The sequence below is a fragment of the Lemur catta genome, chromosome 7, assembly GCF_020740605.2.
Source record: "Lemur catta isolate mLemCat1 chromosome 7, mLemCat1.pri, whole genome shotgun sequence".
Lineage (NCBI taxonomy): Eukaryota > Metazoa > Chordata > Mammalia > Primates > Lemuridae > Lemur > Lemur catta.
In genome coordinates, this window is record NC_059134.1 from 34,271,996 (window position 1) to 34,295,779 (window position 23,784).

Sequence of the window (23,784 nt, forward strand, 5' to 3'; positions counted from 1 at the left end):
TCCCAGCTCCCACACTGACCCAGCTGTAGCAGAGGTGACGTGGGCAGCTCAACCCACTGTGTGCAGGGTTACCAGAGTGGCTGTGGTTGATACGTTCTGGCAGAGGAAGTGTGTTGATGCCAGGGACTTGTCTCCAGGGAAGGCAGGCTCCTCCCAGAAAAGATAGGCAGCTCTGGGGAGAGGACTGCTAGCTCTGCCCTCCCTCTGCAGAAGCAGTTGCTTTAGTCCTTAGGGAACATGAAAGCACTTGTGGCTTTTTTGAGGGAAGGGAGTGCACTTAAATTCTGTGGAATGCTGGGTATGATAGGTGCTTCGTTAGAGGCAGGGCAGCTGCTCCCAAGTGCCCTGGCTTAATGTCCCCCTGTGGAATCTTCACCAGTCCCAAGCAGAAACAACCACAGCTGCCTTGGTAGCAGTGAGCAGAGGAGGGAAGGAGGGATGGAAGCCACCGAATAGTGGGGAGTTGGTTTCCTGGTTCCTTTTGTCCTAAGAGGCCCTCTGGCATCTTTCATTCTCCACTTAGCTGGAAGCAGTCTGCCCTGAATGCCCAAGCACCTGGAGACCCACAGTTCTCCTGGACACACTCAGTCCCCCAAGGCTGCTGAGGTCTGAGTGGGTGCTAGGGAGCATTGGTTGTGGATACAGCAATGTAGAGATTCAGGGGCTGAGATTTCTAGGTCGGGACAGCTGCAAAAACACTGCCTATCTGTGAAGGGAGGAAAATGAGCCTCACCCTCCATGCAGAAGCTGCGCACAGTGACCAAAGTACCATTGGGGGTGTATCCCCTGCTGCAAGCCTTCTGCAGCTCACCCGCACTCTGCTTGGGAGCAGAAGTGGCTATGTCCACAGCATTGGGTGGTTATAGGAGGGGAGGTCCCTGTCTCCACATTCCTTCCTAGACTGCCCAGCTTTAAACTCCCAATATGGCACCTTCGGCCTATGACTAGAGAGTGTGGGGCTCCTTCCAGGCAAACAGAATGGGCAAGATGCTGGCAGGAGTGCTGTCTGCTTGCATCTCAGTCTCACTACAGTCTGCAGAAGGGTGGTGGGAATCGTCTGGTGTGTGTGCAGGAGAGCTTGGGCTCCCTTGTCCCTCCTTGGCTGGGTAGAGCTGCATCAGCCCAAATTCAGCTCAGGTGAATCCTAGATGATCTGTTCAAAATGTGAAAATCTGCTTACTATTCTGGTTCCTCTCTGGGGAGGAGGCACAGACTACCTGTGTCTTGTCAGCCATCTTGATCCTGTCTCTGAAACTACTGTTCTGACTATTCTGGTCCTTGATATAAATCAGTAACTCACTTTGAAAAATCATTCATTCCTAACATTCTTAAATCTTAACCTGATTTATATATAATAAAATTCATTCTTATGTAGAATAATCCCCCAAATAGATTTAAAAAAAAATAGTCCTGAATCTGCCTAATGATCTGTTTGATGATCCTGTCAGTTATTCAACCATTCATTTAATAGTATATTATATGGTAATGTATCTAGAATTATAAAGGCTAAGCATTTCAATATATATACAAATAGAAAAAATCTTTGAAGCTTAAAATTTAGATCAGCACGCAAAATATACACCTACCAAATATCTAGAATATAAGTTTTGGAAAAAAATGTATGTTTAAAAAAAAATCAAAATAAAATACTACACTGGGATATGTTAACCAAACAAGGATTCATGGAGAGACTGAATCCTGAGTTGGGCCTGAGAATAACATGTAGCATTTGGAGTAAAGAGAATTTTTAACAATGGTTAGTCACTGACTAATCACTTTCCTCTTGTCCAATTCTGCTTAAATGGCAAAGCTTTAGGATTTGGAAATTACTGTAATTGTTATAATTCCTTGGCCAATCTTAAAGGTAATAGCCTAGCATAGGTGTTTTTCTGGTGGTGCCTCTAAATTACTTAGCAAAGAGCAGACAAACATTATGTATTTGCTGAACTTAAGTGATCTATGAATGCCTATTTTTAATTCCAGGAAAGGTCTTAAATTATATTTTTCTGCCACCTGATATTTGCTTTGCTTTCTATCAGTTCTATGATAAATAATGAAACAGTATATAGAAATGTTTTACAATGCTATTTCTTTCTAGTCAGGAGATTTTCTCTATATCTCTATTTTAATATGAAGAAAATTTCTCTTTAAATTAGAAACGTAATGCAATATTGATTCTTTGCAAATTCATTAACAATTTACTAGTTTTTGTATACATATTCAAAATCCTTCCAAATCTGCTTTTAGTTGTAGGCTTTGTTTGTTTGTTTTAAAGCAAAGAACCACAGTAGTTTCTTGATATTTCGCTCATTACTTCTCAAAATCTCGTAAGTGGTAGATGTTATTACTTCTGTAAAAATGTTAAATGGATTTGCTCTTAAGTCACCAATAAATAAATGGTCATTCTCACTATTAGCACAATACTTTGTCCATGTAGATCCATGAATATTGCTTAACTGAATTAAATTCTTGTGACCCAATTTCCTCCCTAATATGTTTAACAGGCAAAGCATAAGAACCTGCTGGACTGAAATATTTGGATGAAACTAAAATTTTATTAATAACTATTAACAAATATACTGTGTTTAATTAATGCAAAAAAGGAGATATATTAGGAAGACTTCAAATAATTCATATTATATTACATGTAAACAAAGTTTTGTGTAACTAAAATTTAATAATTAAAAATCTGTAATTATGACTAAAGTGATTAATGTGTTCATATATCATGCCATTATTAAAAGAGAAATCTGGTCCAGTTAGCTCAGTTCAATAATGAGGCTAAAATTTGAAATTTTATATTTATTTAAACCAATTACCTTTTTATAGATAAAAATTAGTTTATGTGAACAAGCATCTTGCAAAATTTTTCTGCTTCCCTAAGTTGTCCAAGAAAAGCCTGCATATCTCAAAACAAAATTAACTTCTCATGCTCCAGGCAAAGAAACTTAAAAGTATACACATTCTACAAATAGCAAGCAATACACTAATATTTGAAAGAAGACAATGCAGTTTAGAAAGGCAAAATGGTGATACGGTAGTTCCTCCTTAACCATGGGAAATATGTTCCAAAACCCCCAGTGGATGCCAGAAACCACAGATGCTACCGAACCCTATATATACTGTTTCTTCCTATACATACATAAGTATGATAAAGTTTAATTTATAAATTAGGCATAGTAAGAGATTAACAAAAATAACTGATAACAAAATAGAACAGTTATTACAATATACCATAAGAAAAATTATGTGAATATGGCTTCTCTCTCTCAAAATATTTTATTATACTGTATTCATTTATTTTCTGACCATAGTAGACTGTGGGTAACTGAAACCACACATAAGGGGGTGACAATTTTATTAGATATCACTTAGCCAACAAACGAAAGGAAGCAACAAAATAAAATAAAACATAAAAAAACTAAAGCACAATGAAAACAGAATTACTAGATTACTTGTGTTAATTACTGGGCCAATTTTAATTCAACTTCATTATAAAACACATATGAAGGTAAAAAATGCATTTCTCATCAGTTTATGCATAGTCCAACTTACTCTAAACATATGCTTTCTGAATGTTTATGAATCAAGTCAATGAAAAGGAGAAGTTAGGAAATCAGAGCTTTTAATGTATGTGTAAGTGGCATGATTTAGTAATGCAACTGTGGGGGAAAAAATCTCAAAACAGGGAACAAAACAACTTGCCACCAATGAATAAATATTTTGAAAGACTTTGTTCTGTCAAGAATGTCTAGCTACCTTTCAAAATGTATTTTGGAAGAGAGATACTTCCCTCATTTTTTTCAATAATACAATGTTAACAGCATTATTTTCATAACAAGTCCTTGAGGAAAAATCTGTCACAGAAAAGACTGCTTAAATATTTATTATTTTTAAACCAGAGTGTATACAAGGCAGAGCATTTAATATATATCTTCTGATATACAAGATGATAATTTGATCTATAAAAAGTAATATAAAGTAATGACTGTTTCCCTGAGTGGGTTATGGAATAGTTTTATAGTTATATTATCCCTAGGAATACAATTTTTCTAAAGTTGAATTGTTAATTGTGGTGTTGGAAGGTCTAGGCTCTTGGGGATCATTCTGGTTCAGAACTACTGTGTCACTGTGGGGCTGATAACCCTAAGTAGCATGTTTACTGGAAGGGCAGGACAAAGGCAAACTGACTTTCTGGGGAACACCCAAACAGGGCATCACGGGAGGCTGATCTACATCATAAAAGCAGTGTTTCCCAAATCTCATTATGTGGAATACAAGATCCTGATGGAGGCTAGGGTGTAAGTGCACGAAAAGGTTGTGTGGTAGGTAATTTTTGGGACTTCTCAGAGCTTTTTTTTTAATTAACTATTTTTATTTCAGACTATTATGGGAGTACAAACGCTTTGGTTTCATAAATTGCCTTTGTACCATCCCCAACAAGCATGCCTATCCCCCAGACAGCACACACCATATCCCTTAGGTGTGGATTTACCCATCCCCTCCTCCCCCACCACCTGCCTGACGCCAATGAATGTTACTTCCCATATGTGCACATTAGTGTTGATCAATTAGTGCCAATTTAATGGTGAGTACATGTGGTGTTTGTTTTTCCATTCTTGTGATACTTCACTTAGAAGAATGGGCTCCAGCTCCATCCAGGATAATACGATAGGTAGTTCATAATTTTTCAGTGGCTGAGTAGTATTCCATGGTATACATATACAGCATTTTGTTAATCCACCATTTATTGATGGGCACCTGGGTTGTTTCCACATCTTTGCAATTGTGAATTGTGCTGCTATAAACATTCGAGTGCAGATGTCTTTTTTATAGAATGTCTTTTTTTCCTTTGGGGAGATACCCAGTAGTGGGATTGCTAGATCAAGTGGTAGGTTCTACTTTTAGTTTTTTGAGGTATCTCCATACTACTTTCCACAGAGGTTGTACTAGTTTGCAGTCCCACCAGCAGTGTATGAGTGTTCCTATCTCTCCACATCCCCTCCAACATTTGTTGTTTTGGGACTTTTTGATAAAAGCCATTCTCACCGGGGATAAGTGATATCTCATTGTGGTTTTGATTTGCATTTCTCTAATGATTAGAGATGTTGAACATTTTTTCATGTTTCTTGGCCATTAGTCTATCTTCTTTTGAAAAGTTTCTGTTCATGTCCTTTGCCCACTTTTTAATGGGGTTGTTTGATTTTTTTCTTGTTGATTTTCCTGAGTTCTATACAGATTCTAGTTATCAGCCCTTTATCGAATGTATAGCATGAAGATATTTTCTCCCTTTCTGTAGGTTATGTATTCACTCTCGTGATAGTTTCTTTGGCTGTGCAGAAGCTTTTTAATTTGATCAGGTCCCATTTATTTATTTTTGTTGATGCTGTGATTGCTTTTGGGGTCTTCTTCATAAATTCTTTACCTAGTCCGATGTCTATAAGAGTTGGTCCAACATTTTCTTCTAGAATTCTTATGGTTTCATGCCTTAGGTTTAAGTCTGCCATCTATCATGGGTTGATTTTTGTGAGAGGTGAGAGGTGTGGATCCTGTTTCAGAGCTTTTAATACAAGAATTTTCAAGGGGAGGGAATACTGTGTTTATTAAATTTGTTTGAACAATTTTTCACAAAGGATTATCCTGGAATAATGTACAGAAACATGTTGGAAAATGCTTTGGCAAAAGTTAGTGCTTTTGGGGGTAAAATCCCCTAGGGACATATTTGGAATTGGAATAACTTTAACAATCTGCATAATGAATGAATGGTATGTCAGTTATATTAACATTATCTTAGTATGCATAATGATAAACAGAAACACTAGGAAACAGTTAACTGGCATTTTAGTTATTTTCAATTTTCCTTAAATTTGTACTTCGTTTTGTTATTCACAATGTACACTGCATTAAAAATAGAAGCTATAGAGCATCCCCCCACCCCAATGAAAATCTTAGAATTTGTTGCTGATATCCTTTTAAGTATAGCCACATATTAAAACAATGTCAAAGAAGTTTTTCCATTTTCTGTAATCTAAAATGTTCTTCTTTGAACAATGAAGGTGCAGCCTACTTCAAAGCGATGGTGTGCAAATGCCAGGGTTTGCTGGAATGAAGCTATTTGGGGCTATTGGGTGTCAGATAATATTGTGGAAATAATTTGTGAAAAAATCTCCTTCTGGCCTAAAAAAGTTTAGTCACCAAAGTCGTTAACTGTATTATTTCATTCAAGCTTATTAAAGAATTCTGCACTTTCTGCAACAAAGCAGCTATAGCAGTAAATGGCAAAAGTAACTCTTTTTACTGGCTTATATAAATTTATGATGCTTCTTTTGATTTTACACTGGTTTCTTCTCTCCTAATAGAAATGTGTTAAAATGTTAATGTTCCTGTTCCACTCCAAATTCTATAAAACTTATAAAAAACAGTTATAGTCGCTCTAAAAAAAAACTTTCTTAAAAGACTTTAATCTGAGCAGGAGATGGAGAGTTTATACTGGATCAGAAATTTTTTTTTATAAAGAGCCAGAGAGTAAATATCTTAGGATTTCATAAGCCATGTGGTCTCTGGCACAAGTACTCAACTCTGCCATTGTAGCCTGAAAGCAGCCATGACAATATGTACACAAATGGGCATGGCTGTTCTCTAAATAAAACTTCATTTACGGACACTGAAACTTGAACTTCATAGAATTTTTACATGTCATGGAATACTATTCTTTTGCATTTTTCAGCTTTTTAGACAGGTGAAAGCCATTCTTAGTTCATGGGCTGTATAAAAACAAGCAACATATTGGATCTGGCCCATAGGCTATAGTTTTCCAAACCCAGTTTATACCATTAAGGTCGCTCAGTATTAGGCGTAAGGTTTAAGAGAGATACCTGGATTTGAACCTTAGTTGCCTACCTATTAACTATGTAATCTTGGGCAAGTTACTTAATCTTTTAAACCTCAGTTTTCTTAGGGATTACCATCTTTATTTTAAACTATTTCAAAAATTTCTACAAGGCTTAAATATCTTGTATTTTAAACAACTGGCACTGTGCTTGGTACAAAATCAGTACAAATAAATGCTGATTATTATTCAAACACTAATGCAACCACGGAAACTCATAAATCACTTAACTTACTGATTCTGTTCCTTCATTAGCAAAACAGAAAACCTGCTCTACCAAACTCAGAGGATTGCTATGAAAGGTAAGTATAATTGTATTTTACCCTGTGCAATCTATTATCCACTATCTCACTGCTAGACCAATTTTCTGAAACTAAAAATCTGATCTTACTACATTCCTGTTTGGCTTTCCACTGACCATAGGGTGGTGGTCTAAACTTGGCATGGCTACTCGGCTTATCAAGTTTGGTCTTGGCCTTCTATTCTGACCACATCCCCTACCCACTCTTCCATATGAACCATGTATTCCAGGTATATTCTACTTGTAGTTCCCAGAATAACTTAAGTTCTTTCATACTTCCATGAGTTTACATATGCTGCCCTTTCTATCTGGAATGCTTTGTCTCCTTTTTTGAATTTGTCCTAAACTGTAAAGCGCTATATGAAAAAAGATTATTATACTATTATAAAAACATTTTAAAATATTGACAATACAATAAATGAGGCTTACCATATGTGAGGTACTACACTGGGGGTACTCTACACACATAAGGACATATTTAATCCTCAATATGGTCCTATAGAAAAATCATTATCTCCATTTTCAAATGAGGAAACTGGCTCAGTGAGGTTAGGTACCTTGCCTAAAGCACCTGGTTCATAAGCTTGGGATCTGGGATGGGAATTTAGGTCTGCTGCACTCCAAAATTGTGTGTTCTGAAACACTTAACAATATGTCTCACATTCTTTCCTTCCAAACTGATGTGGGAAGGACATTCTGAAAGTAGTAGGATTATAAGGAAAAGGAGGCTCACTGTAAAGGAAGGGAAAAAGGTGGAGAAGTGCCAATAAATCCTTCCATTACATTTCATAAAAATGTGAAAAAGCCTATGGGAAAAATCCCTTATATCAAAATAGTAAAAAAAAATCACATTACCTTTTAGTCATGTCTTTTATAGGCTAAATACACAATTCATTTTACTTTTCTTCAAATGAGCTATTTTTCAAATTATTTTTAGCTTTTCTAATCCTGAGTTTTTTAAAGTATGATGAAACTGGATAGAAATGATACATGAAGTAAAATATTGCAAAATAAAGTCACACCGATTTTCATACAACCCAGTAAGAGACTGGCTTTGTCCATAACAGCACTGCATTCCCAATTTGTGTTCGGTGTGTGGTCAATTATGTGGGTATTGCTCTAGGTCATTTTCTTCTACATTTATTCCTAGATAGTTACTCTCCAAGCTCTATTTTCTTGCTGCAGTTTCTCCTTAAGTGAACCAATTTATACTTGTCCTACTTTTTTCCCCCCTCCAGGTCATTAGATAGATTTTAGTTTTATTTTCCAGAGAATTAGCATGTCACATGATTTGCATTCATTAGACTTTATCTGTTATAAACAACTTTATATGTTATATTACAACTGTTGGGAAATTCCAACTGTAACTTTTGTTTGTAACTTTCAGTTTGGTTCATACTCCTAAGAGCAAAATATGTGTAATCCATAATTTACCAACTTTTGATAGAAATTTCTTATAATTTCAAGATTATAATGTCTTATAATAAGATTGAAGTAAAACAAAGATTCATACAACCTGGTTTAACCTGATAGCCACTCTAATTTTGGAGAAAGTGAAGCCGATGGATAAAAAAGAAAAGGAAGTTTCACAGCAATGTATGCTTTTTAGGTCAGAGGATACTCTTGTAGATCTCTGAGCAATAATTGCTATTTACTGTTGCAGCATTCTTAGGTTTATTTATTTATGTTCTTTAGAGACAGGATCTCACTCTGTTACCCAGCCTGGAGTGCAGCAGTGATTATAGCTCATTGCAACCTCAAACTCCTGGGCTCAAACGATCCTCCCACCCTCAGCCTCCTGAGTAGCTGGGACTACAGGCATGTGCCACAATACCCGGCTAATTTTTTTTTTTTTTTGTGGAGACAGGTCTCATTATGTTGTGCCCAGGCTGGTATTGAACTCCTGCTCTCAAGTGATCTTCCCCCCTTGGTCTCCCAAAGTGCTGGAATTATAGGCATGAACCACTGTGCCTGGTCTATTAGTTTTTCCAAAAAAATAAATACTCTGATGCTTTTGATTTTTATTTTATAAAGAGAATTTTCTTGTAGTGAGCAATACATGAAATAGTCTTGTTGCTCATTAGATATAGGAACAAAACTTTAAAGTTTATTCACATGTATTTATACTTACATTCTTAAACTTCATTAAGAAAGTTATGTTTCATCTATACCTGTGTCCTATTTTAAAGGCATATATGCTTCAAGTACAATTATTGAAAAAGCTTTGATTGTTTTTTCATCTGCCAGATGAAGCATACTGACTGGTGTGATATAAGGCCAGATATGCATTAACATCTTGATTCTGTCACTTTCTGTGTGCCTAATTGTCGTAAGTTAACCACTGTGAGCACGTTTCCTTATTTTTAAATGGGAATAATAATATACTTCCCTGCACAACTGCTCTGAGGAGTATCTGAGGTAAAGAATATAAGGTACCTGGAACATATTGCTAACAATAAGAGGAACACAACACATGGTAGTTCTTATCATTAAAGGCTTTTTCCTTACCAGGCTATAAATTCTTTAGAAATTAAAACTATGTTACACAACAAAACTACAGCAAAATGAAGGTTTTAAAATGTTCTATACATCTTAAAAATTATAAAGGATAAAACATTTTGGCTGCAAATTTGTTTAAATGCAGGTGAGATTAGAAAACAAAAAATACACAAGCCAAAAATATCTTACTGAGAAGATACAATCTAAGGGCAAATGATGACATTAAGATTTGTGCCTGTTAAAAAAAATGTATTACCTGTGGAATCCAGCCCATAAAACAAGGAAGAACTGATGACACAGTAGGAGAATCATGCTGATTTTCAGAAAGTCGATTTCCATCAAAACTGCATCCTTCCAATAATAGGCCACTGATCTGCCATGGAAACACATAAATCATTAAAATATGTATTAATGTCTGAAATGTCAGTAGTTATTGTATTATATCTTAGGAACAAAAGCAATACTTTCCATTGTGGCTAAGTATGCCAATGAAAACCAAGATTATGCTATTTTATTTGAGAGTAAAGAAGGTAAGACCTGGACCAGTGTTCACTGTAAACTTTTAAAAATGAACTCTCATTTTTAGTAAATATTTTTAGAATTAAATACTTACAAATGTCATCAGTTATATAACCACAGATGCCTTGAGATTAGATTAATAGAAATGTAGCGATTAAAGCCAGAAAACTATTCTTTCTCCAAAAGGGAGGGAAGAAAGGAAAAATTAGAGAGCAAATTGGTACCCTGCTTGGAATTCTGACATCTTTTAAAGAATAGAACAAAGTTCAGAAAGTTTAATGCAAAAAATTCTTGACATGCAATGCAGGGCTGAAAGAAGAAAAAAAGAGAAGGAATGTCTTTCTCTATGGTAACCTTAGCATAAATTTAAGAAACTCTGAAAATGAAAATACCGTGCTTTGGTAAGATTAGCTTCATATATCTTCTTTGAAAGTGTTCATTCTCTTACTTTCTCCAGTGTTAATCTACTCTCTCTAAAGGCAACAGAGTCAGTATTTTACATTCCTAGATCTTCGAATGTTTTGCTTTCAGAGCCACATCTATATTCTCAGAATTTGAACTTGGTACAATAAATAAGCTTATAAATATTATATATTATCTTCAAGTTTTAACATATTAAATGAAAGAATTATAGAATTTAGGGTTAAGAGAACAATTTAAGTTGGAAGAGTTAATTTTCAGCTCTATTATGGTTAGGGAATGGAGGTGCTGGGAGTGTATGTCTTAACAAATAGCTTTGAATCACCATTTCTCTAAGGCTGCTGTTACATGGAAAAGATAACTTTGTTAGTGAAAGAGCTAGGATAAAAATAGAACTATTAATACTTAAATTTAATATTCTTTCTGCTATACCACTGATGTAAAGTACAGGTCATTTTAAGAGTTTCTAAAAAATTTTGGCCTGAATTTACTTTTATATAATTGCTAAATACGTATGTGTATCCATAAAAAATAGTATTGTTTTCATGTTTCCAAACTGTATGTAAAAGATAACATGCAGGCCGGGCTTGGTGGCTCACACCTGTAATCCTAGCACTCTGGGAGGCCGAGGCGGGAGGATCGCTCGAGGTCAGGATTTCGAGACCAGTCTGGGCAAGAGCGAGACCCCGTCTCTACTAAAAATAGAAAGAAATGATTTGGACAGCTAAAAATCTATATAGAAAAAAAATTACCCGGGCATGGTGGCACATGCCTGTAGTCCCAGCTCCTCGGGAGGCTGGGGCAGAAGGATTGCTTAAGCCCAGGAGTTTGAGGTTGCTGTGAGCTAGGCTGATGGCACGGCACTCTAGCCAGGGCAAAAGAGTGAGACTCTGTCTCAAAAAAAAAAAAAAGGTAACATGCAACCTATTCTTTTCCCTCATCATTGGTTTTAAGATACATCCATTTTGATCTTTCATTTCTAACAGCTATACAATTTTTCATTTTATTGATATATAATACATTATTATCTGTTAATGAATATTTGTTATTTCCAATTGTTTACTATTATTAAAAAAACACTGCAATAAACATTATGGTATGTGCCTCCTTATACACATTTGCATGAATTTCTCTAGGTACAGAGATGAAATTACTAGGTTGGAGGCTATGCTCATTCTCAATTTTACTTAATCTTGGCAAATTGTTCTCCAAAGTAATTCTACCAATCTGTACTACTACTTGTCATGTATAAGAATTTCCATTATTTTACAACCTTGCCAATACTTAGTCTCTTGAGAGTTAAAAACATTTTGCCAATCTGATGAGCATGAAATGGAATCAAATTTTGGCCTTAATTTCATTTTCCAAATTACTAGCGAGAACAAGTACTTTTCCTTATGTTTATTAGCCATTCAGGTTCCTTCTTCATATAAGTATCCTATTAAAATCCTTTGCCCACCTTCCCTTTTTCCCCACTATGGGATTTTTTTTTTTAAAGATTGATTTGTAAAAGTTCTCCATATGTTTTAAGCTCTAATCTTTTGTCAGTTATTCACTATGAATTTTTTTTTTTTTTTTTTTTTAGAAACTGATGTTTATTTTCCATCAGCCTTACTTCTATCTTGTTTAAGAGCCTGTGGAACAGGTAGAGACCATTCAGTGGTTTTTCCTACCCATTCAGTGTCTTGAGCAGTGGGAGCTGCAGACAAGTTTTCCATGGCAGGCTGAGCCAGCCTTCAGTGGGGAAGTTCTAAATAGGCACAGAGGGCACCTGCATGCCTTCAGACCAGTCTGCAACCTCAGGTTGAGTAGCAGTAAACTCAGCAGCCGGAGCAGTCCATTCACTCTGAAATTCCTCCCTGGTCACAGATTTTTCAGCAGCAGCCAGTTCTTCCTTTTCAATCTCTTCAGGATCTCTGTAGAAGTAGAGATCAGGGTGTTCATGGGAGATGGTGCCATGCATGCGGAGAACTTCCTGGGCCAGCATCTACTACATCAGACCCACTGAGTGAGCTCCCTTGTTGTTGCATGGGATGGTGGTGTCCACATAATGCAGAGGAGAATCTATGTTACACAGAGCAATGGTAGGCAGGACAATGTAAGATGCCTCTGTGAGACACTGGTGGTCAGCCCTGGGATCGGTAACCATCAGAAGACACGGCTCCCAGAATGCTGCCTGGATCTGGTTAGTGAAGGTTCCAAGAGCGAAGCTACCAGCACTAGGAGTGGCTCCCGTAGCAGCAGCAAACTTCACACAGCTTGCTGGCCAGTATTGCTGGAGGATATGACACTGACTTGAGCAGGGCTTTCAGTGGCAGCAATGGCACTTGCTGCCAACAGAGGCTTCTCCCAGGTCTTCAGATTTATGATGCAGATGCCATCACTTTTCCTTTTGCAGATGTACTGTTCTATTTGGAAGTCAAGGTTGGTGCCACCTAACTGGGTTCCTGCTGCAAGGAATTTGAGGACATCCTCCTCCTTCATTTGCGAGACATCAAGGGCTGCAGACATTGTGGAAGTTTCCCTTTAACAACGATGAAGCCAGAATAATGCCCTTGTAGACTCCTCTCTGGGTAGCACGGCAAGATGTTAGTATCTTTTCCCAGTCTGTGTATTTTTACTTTTCATGGTGTCTTTTTAATTTCAGGGCAGCAAATTTTATCAGCTTTTTCCTTTTAAGACTTTTACTTTTTTGTGTCTTAAGAAATTCTGAGTAAATATATTTTCTGTATTTTCGTTTCTATTAATAAGTCTTTTTCAAAAAGTTTCTGTAACGTTGCTTTTTTAAAACTTCAGAATCAATTTTTATTTATGATACAAAGTATGGGTCAAATATTATTTTCTGAGTAAGCAATTGTTTCAAAATCATTTATCAAACAGTCCTTCCATTCCTGTAATTTATGACAACTGCCACTTTTGTCACGTGCCAAGTTTCCCTAAAGGCAAAAATTTGTTCTTGGACTTCCTATTGTGTTACATTAGTCTCTTTCTCCATGCCAATACCATACTGTCTCATGGCCATAGCTTGATAGTAATGTGACAGCGTACAAAATATGGCCAAAAATTCTTCCCATCATAGTATGCACATCCCTTTGCAACATAATTTTTGCTGCTTCTACCATTAGGAGGTAGAATTTCTTTTCTATCCCCTTGAATTTGGGTTTGTCTTGTAACTTGCTTTGACCAATAGAATATAGTAGAGGAACTTCAAGCAACTTCTAAAGCTAGGGCTTTGCCTTCTTGGAATGCTGCACTGAGACTACCACATAAGGAAGCTCTTCTAGTCTACTGGAGTATGAGGGCCATGTGAAGGAGAACTAAGGTGACCCAGTGCAGATTCGTGAGTGAGGCCATCATGTACCTTCCAGTATCAATGACCAATGCAGCTGCAGAGTGAGTCTGAGTAAATCAGCAGAGAAGCTGCCCAGGCAAACCATGGAGTTGTGAGAAAATAATCAGTTGTTATTGTTTTAAGCCACTAAGTTTGGGGTGGTTTGAGCAAATGCTAACTGAAACATAAATTTGTACCACAGTTTAAAAAAAAAAATACTTTCAGATTTTGGGAAAGTTTGAACATGATTAACTTTTTCACTATTTAGTTCTTTCATTTCCTTTTCTTTATTCTTAAATTATCTGTGCGGTCATAATTTAGATGTATACCTTTAAGCAGCATATAAGTAGATTTTATTTTCCTAATCTGATAATTTCTATCTCTTAATTAGGGGCTAATAGGTTTACATTTTTGTTATTAGTCATATATTTGGAGTTACATTTTTTTTCTCTTTACTATCTTTTTTTCCTTAATTTTTCCTCCATTTGTGCCATGGATAGTATGCCTATTTTAGGTATTTATATATTTTAAATGCATAACTAAGTATAAAGTTTTCTAATACTTATATTTAGTACTGAACATGACATGAATTTTAGCATGTTATTTCTAATCTAATTATTACTGTTTAGATTTTTAATTTGAACCTATAATAGTTATATTTTATAGTCAATATTTAAGTTAAATTATTAAAATTATTTTGTTAATTTTGGGGTTCACTATTGTTTTTAGTATTTGCTTTTGCTTTCTCTCTGGTTTCTCTTTTTGCAGAAGTACACGTTTCAATACTTCTTTTACTGAGGCTCTGTCAGTGGGTAGGACCTTGTGGTCTTTGGGTTCCTACAATGTCTTTTTATATTCATTATTGAGAGTTTAACAGTTATTTCTCAGTTATTTAACAGTTATTAGGGAATCAAGCAATAAGCATTAATGGTTAAAACTGTAAGATGCAAGAATGATGGGGAACTTTACATGAGGAATCAGGTTGTCACCACCTGTACACATGAATCCATCTTAGTATTACTAGAAACAGGAAAATAACACATTGTGTGCCTCATGACATAAAGTGAAGCACATGGTGCCACCTATGAAGTATTCGCCCTTCCCTGTCAAAAACATGCATCTAATCAGACCACTGGAACTAACTTCCATTTGTAATAAATGTGGGACACAGGTACAAAAGTTAATGCTATAAGAATGTACATAATTCTATAGAAGTGACCCAGTTCCTGTAAATAGTGGTATAAAATAAAAAGAATAGGATCAGCACATAACCAAATGCAATGTGAGCATCTTATTTTGACCCTGGTTCAAACAAACCATTGAAAAGACTTCCCTTTCAGACAATCTGGTAAATATTGTTATGGACTGAATATTAAGTGATTCTAAGGAATTGTTAATTTTGGTATCTATGATTAAACATTATGTTTAAGAAAATATTTATTTATTTATTTTTTGTAAGGAACACATTCAGAACCTTGGAGGGGTAAAATAAAATGATGCCTGAAATGTGCTTTAGCAAAAACAATACAGAGAAAAAGGAGGAATGTTTCTAAACTTAAAATCCTTGAATATGTAGATTCATTTTACTGTTCTCTCTCCTTCTGTATTTGTTAGAAGTATGTAATCATAGAAAATATTAAACATTATTGAAAAAAATCTTGAAGACCAAAGGATATTTACATTTTTCTAGCAAATTAACTTCTTTATCTAGAGTGTCCAATATGGCACCCACTAGCCACATGTGGCTACTGAGCACCTGAAGTGTTGCTAGGGCACTCCTCTCACAGCCTTGGGAAGATCTAACACGCAGGCTGAAAGGGTGCTGATTTATAGATACTCCAGTACTAAGTTTCACAACTGCTATTTTAAAAAAATAATAAATCAGTAATAGTAGTGAGGAAATTTTAGAGGGCCACATTCAGGATCTGAAAATAATCAATATACACTTGTTCTCTTAAGTAGGTCTAAAGGGTTTTAAGATATTGATCAGTTTAGAAAACTATAGCCTCAATGGTTCACTTCAGTCTGGGGTGATAAAAAAATTAAAATTCTAGAGTGACAGTAAAATTCAAATATAATTCAAATCCAAAGTTCTCCTATTGAAACAATACCCTTTGTTGAAAATACAACTAAAAGGAGCCTAAGTGAACCACTTAACTTACTGATTTTGCCAAGTGCTAACAGCAAGGGGCTTACAAAAGACATCTTCCCTGATAAATATTTCTGGAAATTGCAAGTGAGTTAGAAAATGTGCTTTTATAGCTCACATGGATGGACCAAAAAGAGGAAAAATTCTGTTGAATTATCTTAAATCTCATGTGTAGGCATGGCTTTTTAAATTAAAGTTGTAAATATATGTGAAAATATATTACTAATAAAAATAATTTTCTGGCCACTATACCAAACTTATTTATGTTACTATATATATTTACCAGTGAATATTTTAATTTTTAACAATAACAAACTTTTAATGAATCCCAAATGAAAATATGAAATAATTCTACTTTATTGGATATAGAGAACTTTATATTAAAAAATACTTTCATTTCTAATTAAGAAATATTGACTCAATGAAACCTAAGCATATATAATCTGAATATATATACACATATTGTATATACATATGCATATATATTCAGAGATCCTCATAAGTGTGTAAATGAAGTTATTATTTAAAATCATTTATAAACTGTGAAGGCCAAGGCTCAGACTGTTCCATTAACTGCTTAAAAAGCTCACATGGCTCTTTTTTGGAAAACTAAGACTAGAATCTTGTTTTACTGCCTGTCACCTTTTCCTTCCATCTACAAAATATAGTTACATAAGCTTGCAATTTTCTGGTTGTGGATAACTATATTTCCATTTTGTAAGACTAGGGGCAACAAAGTTGTGGAAATATAAACACACCTTGACACAGATTAAAACTGGCTTTCCTAGCATTTTATACTCCTGTATTTGAACTACACTACATTGTGTGGTTCACAGCTGCCAAAGACCACATGACCTGGTCTATACATGTTTATGTACAATATATACCTGGCTTATATATGTCGTGTTTCCTCCCTCTCCTGACAATTAGGCAACAATGTATGACCACCAGTAATAGCTAAGGTAGTTCTCCTTATGGGCTAGAGGCTAAGGTTAAAGTAAAATCCAAAGGGATGAAAGAGAACCTTTCTAATTCCTTTAGCTTTAAGTGAGAATTTTATGGCAACCTATAGAGCTAAAAGAGAAAGATCTGCCTTACTGTTAATGATCAAATTTCTAGCACACTACGCCATTATAGTTAATGTTAAGAACAACCCACTATTGTTCCTCATCTATTGTAGGCCCTCAACCATTCAAAAAGGGTTTAATTGAGTGCTTATTACGTAACAGTTCTTGTTTGAAGCATTTGAGATACAACAAAACTGGAAAAAAATTACCCTCATGGGACTTACATTCCAGTGGAATAAAACAATAAACATAAATTATATAGCATGTTAGAAAGTAGTAGCAACATGAAAACAAATTTGTTGAACAGGAAAATATAAATGGAACTTCTGAAAAGCTGGTTACATAGGTTAACTGTTAAAGAACTATAGTCTTACATTGAATTTAAAAAATTATCTGTGATATACTGGACTAGATACTGGGGATCTGAAGATGGCTAAGACAAAGCCTTTGTCCTCAATGACATTACAGTCTCATAAGACAGACCAATATGGATGTACAGAGATAATCATAGCCCAACATACAAAGTGTCATATTATTAGTAGTGGAAAAAAATGTTAAGAGAGCAATTCTATGTGAGGAAATGAAAAAGAAGGTGGTAGAGAATGGTAGTGGAAGAGGGGCTAGTGATATGGAAGAAGGTTGGCGTTGTTGGGGAAAAAGTTTCCATAACAGACTTTTTAATTAGTTATTAATGTTTGAATTATTATTATTGTAAAAGTAATGAATTTTAACAGGAAAAAGAGCTAGGAAAATTTATACTACAAAAGAAAGAGATCATCATAGATGGCTTGATTTTTTTTTTTTAAACAGTTAACTAACATACTTACAAGTTATAAACTCCCTGAGGACAATATTTGGTCTAATTTTTTATATACTATATTTTATACAGGTTGAGTATCGTTTATCCAAAATGTTTGGGGCCAAAAATATTTTGAATTTCGGATTTTTTTTATTTTGTGATATAGTGTTGTTTAACGATGGGAATATGTTCTGAGAAATACATCATTAGGTGATTTCATCATTGTATGAACATTATAGAGTATACCTCAATGGTATAGCCTACTACGTACCCAGGCTCTAGCTTATTGCTACAAGGCTACAAACTCATATAGCATATGACTACACTGAATGCTGTAGGCAACTGTAATGCAATAGTAAGTATTTGTGTATCTAGACATATCTCTACATAGAAATGGTACAGTAAAAATGGAGTATAAAAGATAAAAAAATACTAATAATGCACCAGTATAGGGCACTGATCATAAATCTTACAGGACTGGAAGTTGCTCTGGGTAAGTCAGTGAGTAGTGAGTAAATGCCTAGGACATTATACTACTGTAGACTATATAAACACTGTATGCTAACGCTACACTAAATTAAAAAATTTTTTCAATTAACCTTACCTTATTGTAACTTTTTACTTTGTGCTTTTTAATTTTTTTTAAACTTTTGGCTCTTTTGTATTAACACTTAGCTTAAAACAGACACATTATACAGCCATACAAAAAAATTTTCTTTACATCCTTCTTCTATAAGAATTTTTCTTTTTAGAAATTTTTAATTTTTAGTTTTTGAACTTTTTGTTAAACACAAAAACACAAACATACATGTTAGCCTAGGCCTACACAGGGTCAGGATCATCGATATCACTATCTTCCACCTCCACATCTTGTCCTACTGGAAGGTCTTCAGGGGCAATAACATGCACTGAGTAGTCATCTCCTATGCTAAAAATGTCTTCTGAAATATATTCTGAAGGACCTGTTTTACAGTTAATTTTTTTAAAGATCATTAGAAGGAGTAACTCTAACAATAAAAAATATAGTATAGTAAATACATAAACCAAAAACATAGTTATTTATTATCAAGTGTTATATATTGTACACAACTGTATGTACTATATTGTTATATGACTGGCAGCGTAGTAGATTTGTTTACATCAGCATCACCACAAACAAGTGAGTAATATGTTGCCCTGCAACATTAGGATGGCTCTGTTGTACATGACAGATGTCACTAGGCAATAAGAATTTTTCACCTCTATTATAATCTTATGGGACCACTATAATATGTGTGGTCAGTTGTTGACACAAATAGCATTATGTGCAGCATGACTATTTGTATAAATATAATGAGATTTCTTGGGGATGGGACCCAACTAAACACAAAATTCATTTATGTTGCATATACATAGCCTGAAGGTAATTTTATATGATATTTGTAATAACTTTGTGCATGAAACAAAGTCTGTGTATACTGAACTGTCAGAAAGCAAAGGTGTCCCTATCTCAGCTACCCATGTGGACAATATGTGGCGTCATGTTGGTGCTCCAAGTTTTGGATTTGGGGCATTTTGGATTTTCAGATTAGGAATGTTCAACCTGTATATACTTTATTGTAAATATTTATTAAGTTGAATTTTAGAATAGGTAATCTAAAAGAACTTCATGACTTGTATTATTTTCTTACCAAAAGGTACTCTTTCAAATATTGTATCGCTAAGATTCTTATTTTTGCACTAGGAGATTGTATATTTTGTATTACAAGTTGTTTTATGCTAACCCTTAACTTACTCTGATTTTTAACACAGATAATACAATCTAACTCTGTTGACCTCACACTATAGAGACAGGTAACTTTGAGACCAGAATTTCAGGGTCTCTTACATCAATTGATGATAAGTTTTAGATTCAGATAAACATCTGAAATTAGTCTAGTACCTTAACTTGCAGCTTTGCTTCTTGAAGTTGACCTTTCCATGAGGCTACAAATTTAAGGCTATCCACAGAACAACCCATTGCCCTGTAAAGGTAAAGCATCAAACGTCACAAAGCAATAATCCTCAGGAATTAAAATATGAAGAGTAATTGAAGATAGATATATATATATTAAATATATTTATTTAAAATTTAAACATTTACCATGTATAAATAGTAAGATCTATTACATTATGTATAATCTTATTAGATTTTATACTAAGTTTTTAAGGTTATTAATAACTGTTTATATAACAGTCTCCTCTTTGATGTTCCTTAAGGATAAGACTTTTTCTTTCCATTTTTATAACCTCTGTTTGATCATGACCCTCAAATGCAGGCACAATGATAGGTGTTCAATAAATGTTTATTAGTTGAACTGAAATATTGATATTTATAATATCCTGAGACAGTACAAATTGAGTCATTAAACTACTAAATTTTGTTGAGTATATTTTTGGTAGTGTCTCCTTTATTACATTCTAACTTGTTAAAAATTATGGTCTACATATGATATGATAATCTTGATCTTAACCATCAGGGCCTGTTCTCTACCAAGGAGCCTAGTCAGTACTGTCCAGTAGACTTTTTTACAAAGATAAAAATATTTTCATGCAGCCTGACATGCTAGCCACTAGCCATGTGGATAATGAACACTTTGAATGCAGCTAGTGTGACTGAGAAAATGAATATTTATCCTTCAATTAAAATTTAAATAGCTCCATGTGACTTCTGGCTACCATATTGGATAGCACAGGTCTAGATAAATCATCAAAATAAAATTTAAATTTCATTTTTTTCAATTCTAATAAAATTCACCATAACAAAAAGCAATGTTTTTTTAAAGTAACAGTTAACTGTATAATTAAAAGTATACTATTAGAAAACACAATTATCTGTATTTCAACAATTTATTTTTTTAATTTATTTCTTGACAATCAATGGCAGTGTAACAGGAAGTCAATAAAGCAAAACATCATTACCCTCAGGGCCAAAAAAGTAAAGTATTTCATTTTAATTACCTTGCAGTTTCCTGGCGAAGAGCATTAAGGAATGTGTCTGGATGGAAGAGTTCAGATAGATCAAGTGTATCAGAGAGAAGAACCTGTTTTTCAGCTTTATCTGCCCAGTTCTAGAAGAGGGGGAATATAGTTATAAATAAATATGCACACATTTAAAAGATAATTAAAGAATTATTATGCATATGTCATTTTCAATGAGAAAGTGTTACAGTTTCCAAATGCTTTGAAATGGTGTCTAGAAAAAAAAGATTTCCACCTTACATTGTCAAATCTGGAATAGCAATTTGGCATAAAATTCATCCATCATAAATAAGCTTCCTTGCACAACTTTTTGTTGGTAAAAATCTGCTCAAAATAAAGTCCAAAATCTGAGAATTAACCTAATGGACAGTGTTTCAGTTTGGGCCAGCACTTCTAGGGATGACTCATTTCTTAAAGTGTGCTAAACAAATACTGAACACCTGGGTCTAACTAGAGAGTCCCCAGGGCCCCCCAAGTCTTGGCAATGCAAACTGAATTAGGGTTCCAGATCCAGATTTGATAGTGAATTTCCCAACTTACTGAATCAAGTATTACAGTGGAGCATAATGTCCCAGAAGAAATAATTCTGTGTTAAAAGGTGTTTTTTTTAAATAGTCTTTTCTACTTATCTGCCACTTTATAAATCTACCTATGCTGCATTTGTAGAAATACATACCAATATAAAGTATGTTTCATGAGTACTTAAAAAATTGCCATTTGGAATAAAAACCATATAAAGTCTTTTGCAACATTTACTGTATGCTTTCCACATATTAACCAATTTTATGCTTACCACAATCCTGCAAGTTACCGTTAGTATCCTCATTTTTACAAATGAGGAAATGGAGGCACAGTGAGTTAAGGGTCTTACTCAAGGTCACCCTTAGTAGTAGATGTTAGAGCCAGGAAATAAACTCAGGCAGCCTTAAGTGATTTGTTTCTTGGTAATGTTTCCTGCAGGTGCTAATGTACCTTTAAAGATAGATAGCTTACTGATGATTTCTGAATCAGTCTATTATTTCAGCTGGTACACAGAGATGGCATTACGGTAATGTCAGCTATTAAAAACTTTCAGAATAGTCATTTACTGAGTTATTCATTCTTCATGATTTATAAACAGTCTAGGAAAAAAATTATATATTTTTTAAATTTATTACTCTTATAGAAAGGATGTGTTTCATGTACTGTAACACCCTATTATCTATCCAAGCATTTATATCTCTTATCCACGTCTAGGAGAAATTAAAATCTCCAAAGCTACTGTGTTTGTATTAATATCTTAATGCATTTGACTAGTACCCATATCCTGTAGTAAAAATGTTCATATGTCCTTCCTACCAATGGATATGTTGATTTTGTAAGTAGAAAAGACTTGAAAGATTTCCTTAACAAAGTATAATTCTTTTGGATTTTATCATTTATAGTAATAATACTTCATAAAGTATTTCAATTAAATAATCTTAAATTATACATTGTATATTTACTCCCTATCAGATAATTTTTATTAAATTATCTGCCTGATTATTTATCTTTCATCAGCTAAATATAGTCAACAAATTGTGCTTATATAATCCTTTTTATTATAAATATTCCTGTTACTTATAAGTTATTTTAAAACAATCATTTAATAAATATTTCCAATTACACTATTATTTCATTAATGCCTTAAAATTAATTTTGAATTCAAATAACCCCAAAAGAAGTGTTGATAAGAATGGATGTACAAATATTCACACTAATTAAAAATTAGAGTGTGGCTGATAATCAGATTTTCACTTCATTCAAGGAGGGAAAGTTCTTTTAGTAAAAATGCTTTTATTAATCCAAAGGAAAGACAATTTCTTAATCTAAGCTTAAAGGTAGACTAGTTCAAAAGTATTACTTGATAAAGTTTAAATAACAAAGATTATTTTAGTGTGAGTGATGACTTTGAACAGCAAACTTCACAGTGAAGAACCAATAAACATTTTTTAAAAACCATGTATACATGTTTATATACATAAAGAATTAAGTAGCATTATCTTTAATAAGCAGAAATATACATACATGAATTGGACTTTCAACAAATTTGTAAATGTATTAGCTAGCAAGTATTTTTCATTACATGTTTCTTCTTCACTCTTGGTTATATAGGCCATGCCCCTTTTAAAGAATTAGGTTTGAGATTGAACATTAAACTTCTCATGTCTCCTATGATTATGAGAATATATAATTCTTCAAATGATGTATAAAAATATTATGGAGATAAATGAATAAATAGCCAATAGAATTGAACAACTAAATGGGCTGGGTAATTTCTTGAATATTATACACACACATACACACAAACAGAATCACAGGCAGTAAAACTTCTAAACTGGAATGAACCATGTAGATCACCTAGTATAGTTCCCTTATTATAAGATAAGTGAGTTTCTAAGGTGACATGAGATAGTTTAAAAATATTGTAATATTTTTAAAATGCCAGTTATGAAGCATTTATAAATTCAAATTACATTCATTTACTCACAAGCATTTACTGAATGCAAAAAGCTTACCATTTAGTTAGGGGAGATGAGATATATAAATAACTCTGAAAAATGGTAGTAAGTGGAAAACCATAAGTAGTATTTCATAAGAGTTCCACTCCTTTATGAACAAATAAATAGAGAATTTTGAAGAAAAAAGGCTGTTCCCTCAAGAATATTATATCTAATTATCAGTCAATTGTAATACAAGCAAGTATCATTTTTATATAGGCTAGAGTTTAGAAAATATAGATGTCACCTCTGTATCTTCAAATTTACTCCAAAACGTTTTCTAACTCTTTT

At 34.1% G+C, this 23,784-nt stretch overlaps 1 protein-coding gene and 1 pseudogene across 1 annotated transcript in view; both read right to left on the bottom strand.

Moving 5' to 3' along the window:
• DYNC2H1 (dynein cytoplasmic 2 heavy chain 1) overlaps window positions 1–23,784 on the bottom strand; it is a 279,710-nt gene that overhangs the window by 8,228 nt on the left and 247,698 nt on the right. Inside the window, exons 86-88 of the mRNA XM_045556812.1 lie at window positions 20,954–21,063; window positions 19,896–19,977; window positions 9,946–10,062 (exon numbers count right to left, since the gene is read on the bottom strand). Of these exons, the coding sequence (XP_045412768.1) occupies window positions 9,946–10,062; window positions 19,896–19,977; window positions 20,954–21,063 (309 nt within the window). The remainder of the gene's footprint in view (window positions 1–9,945; window positions 10,063–19,895; window positions 19,978–20,953; window positions 21,064–23,784) is intronic.
• On the bottom strand, window positions 12,224–13,261 carry LOC123641118 (annotated as a pseudogene).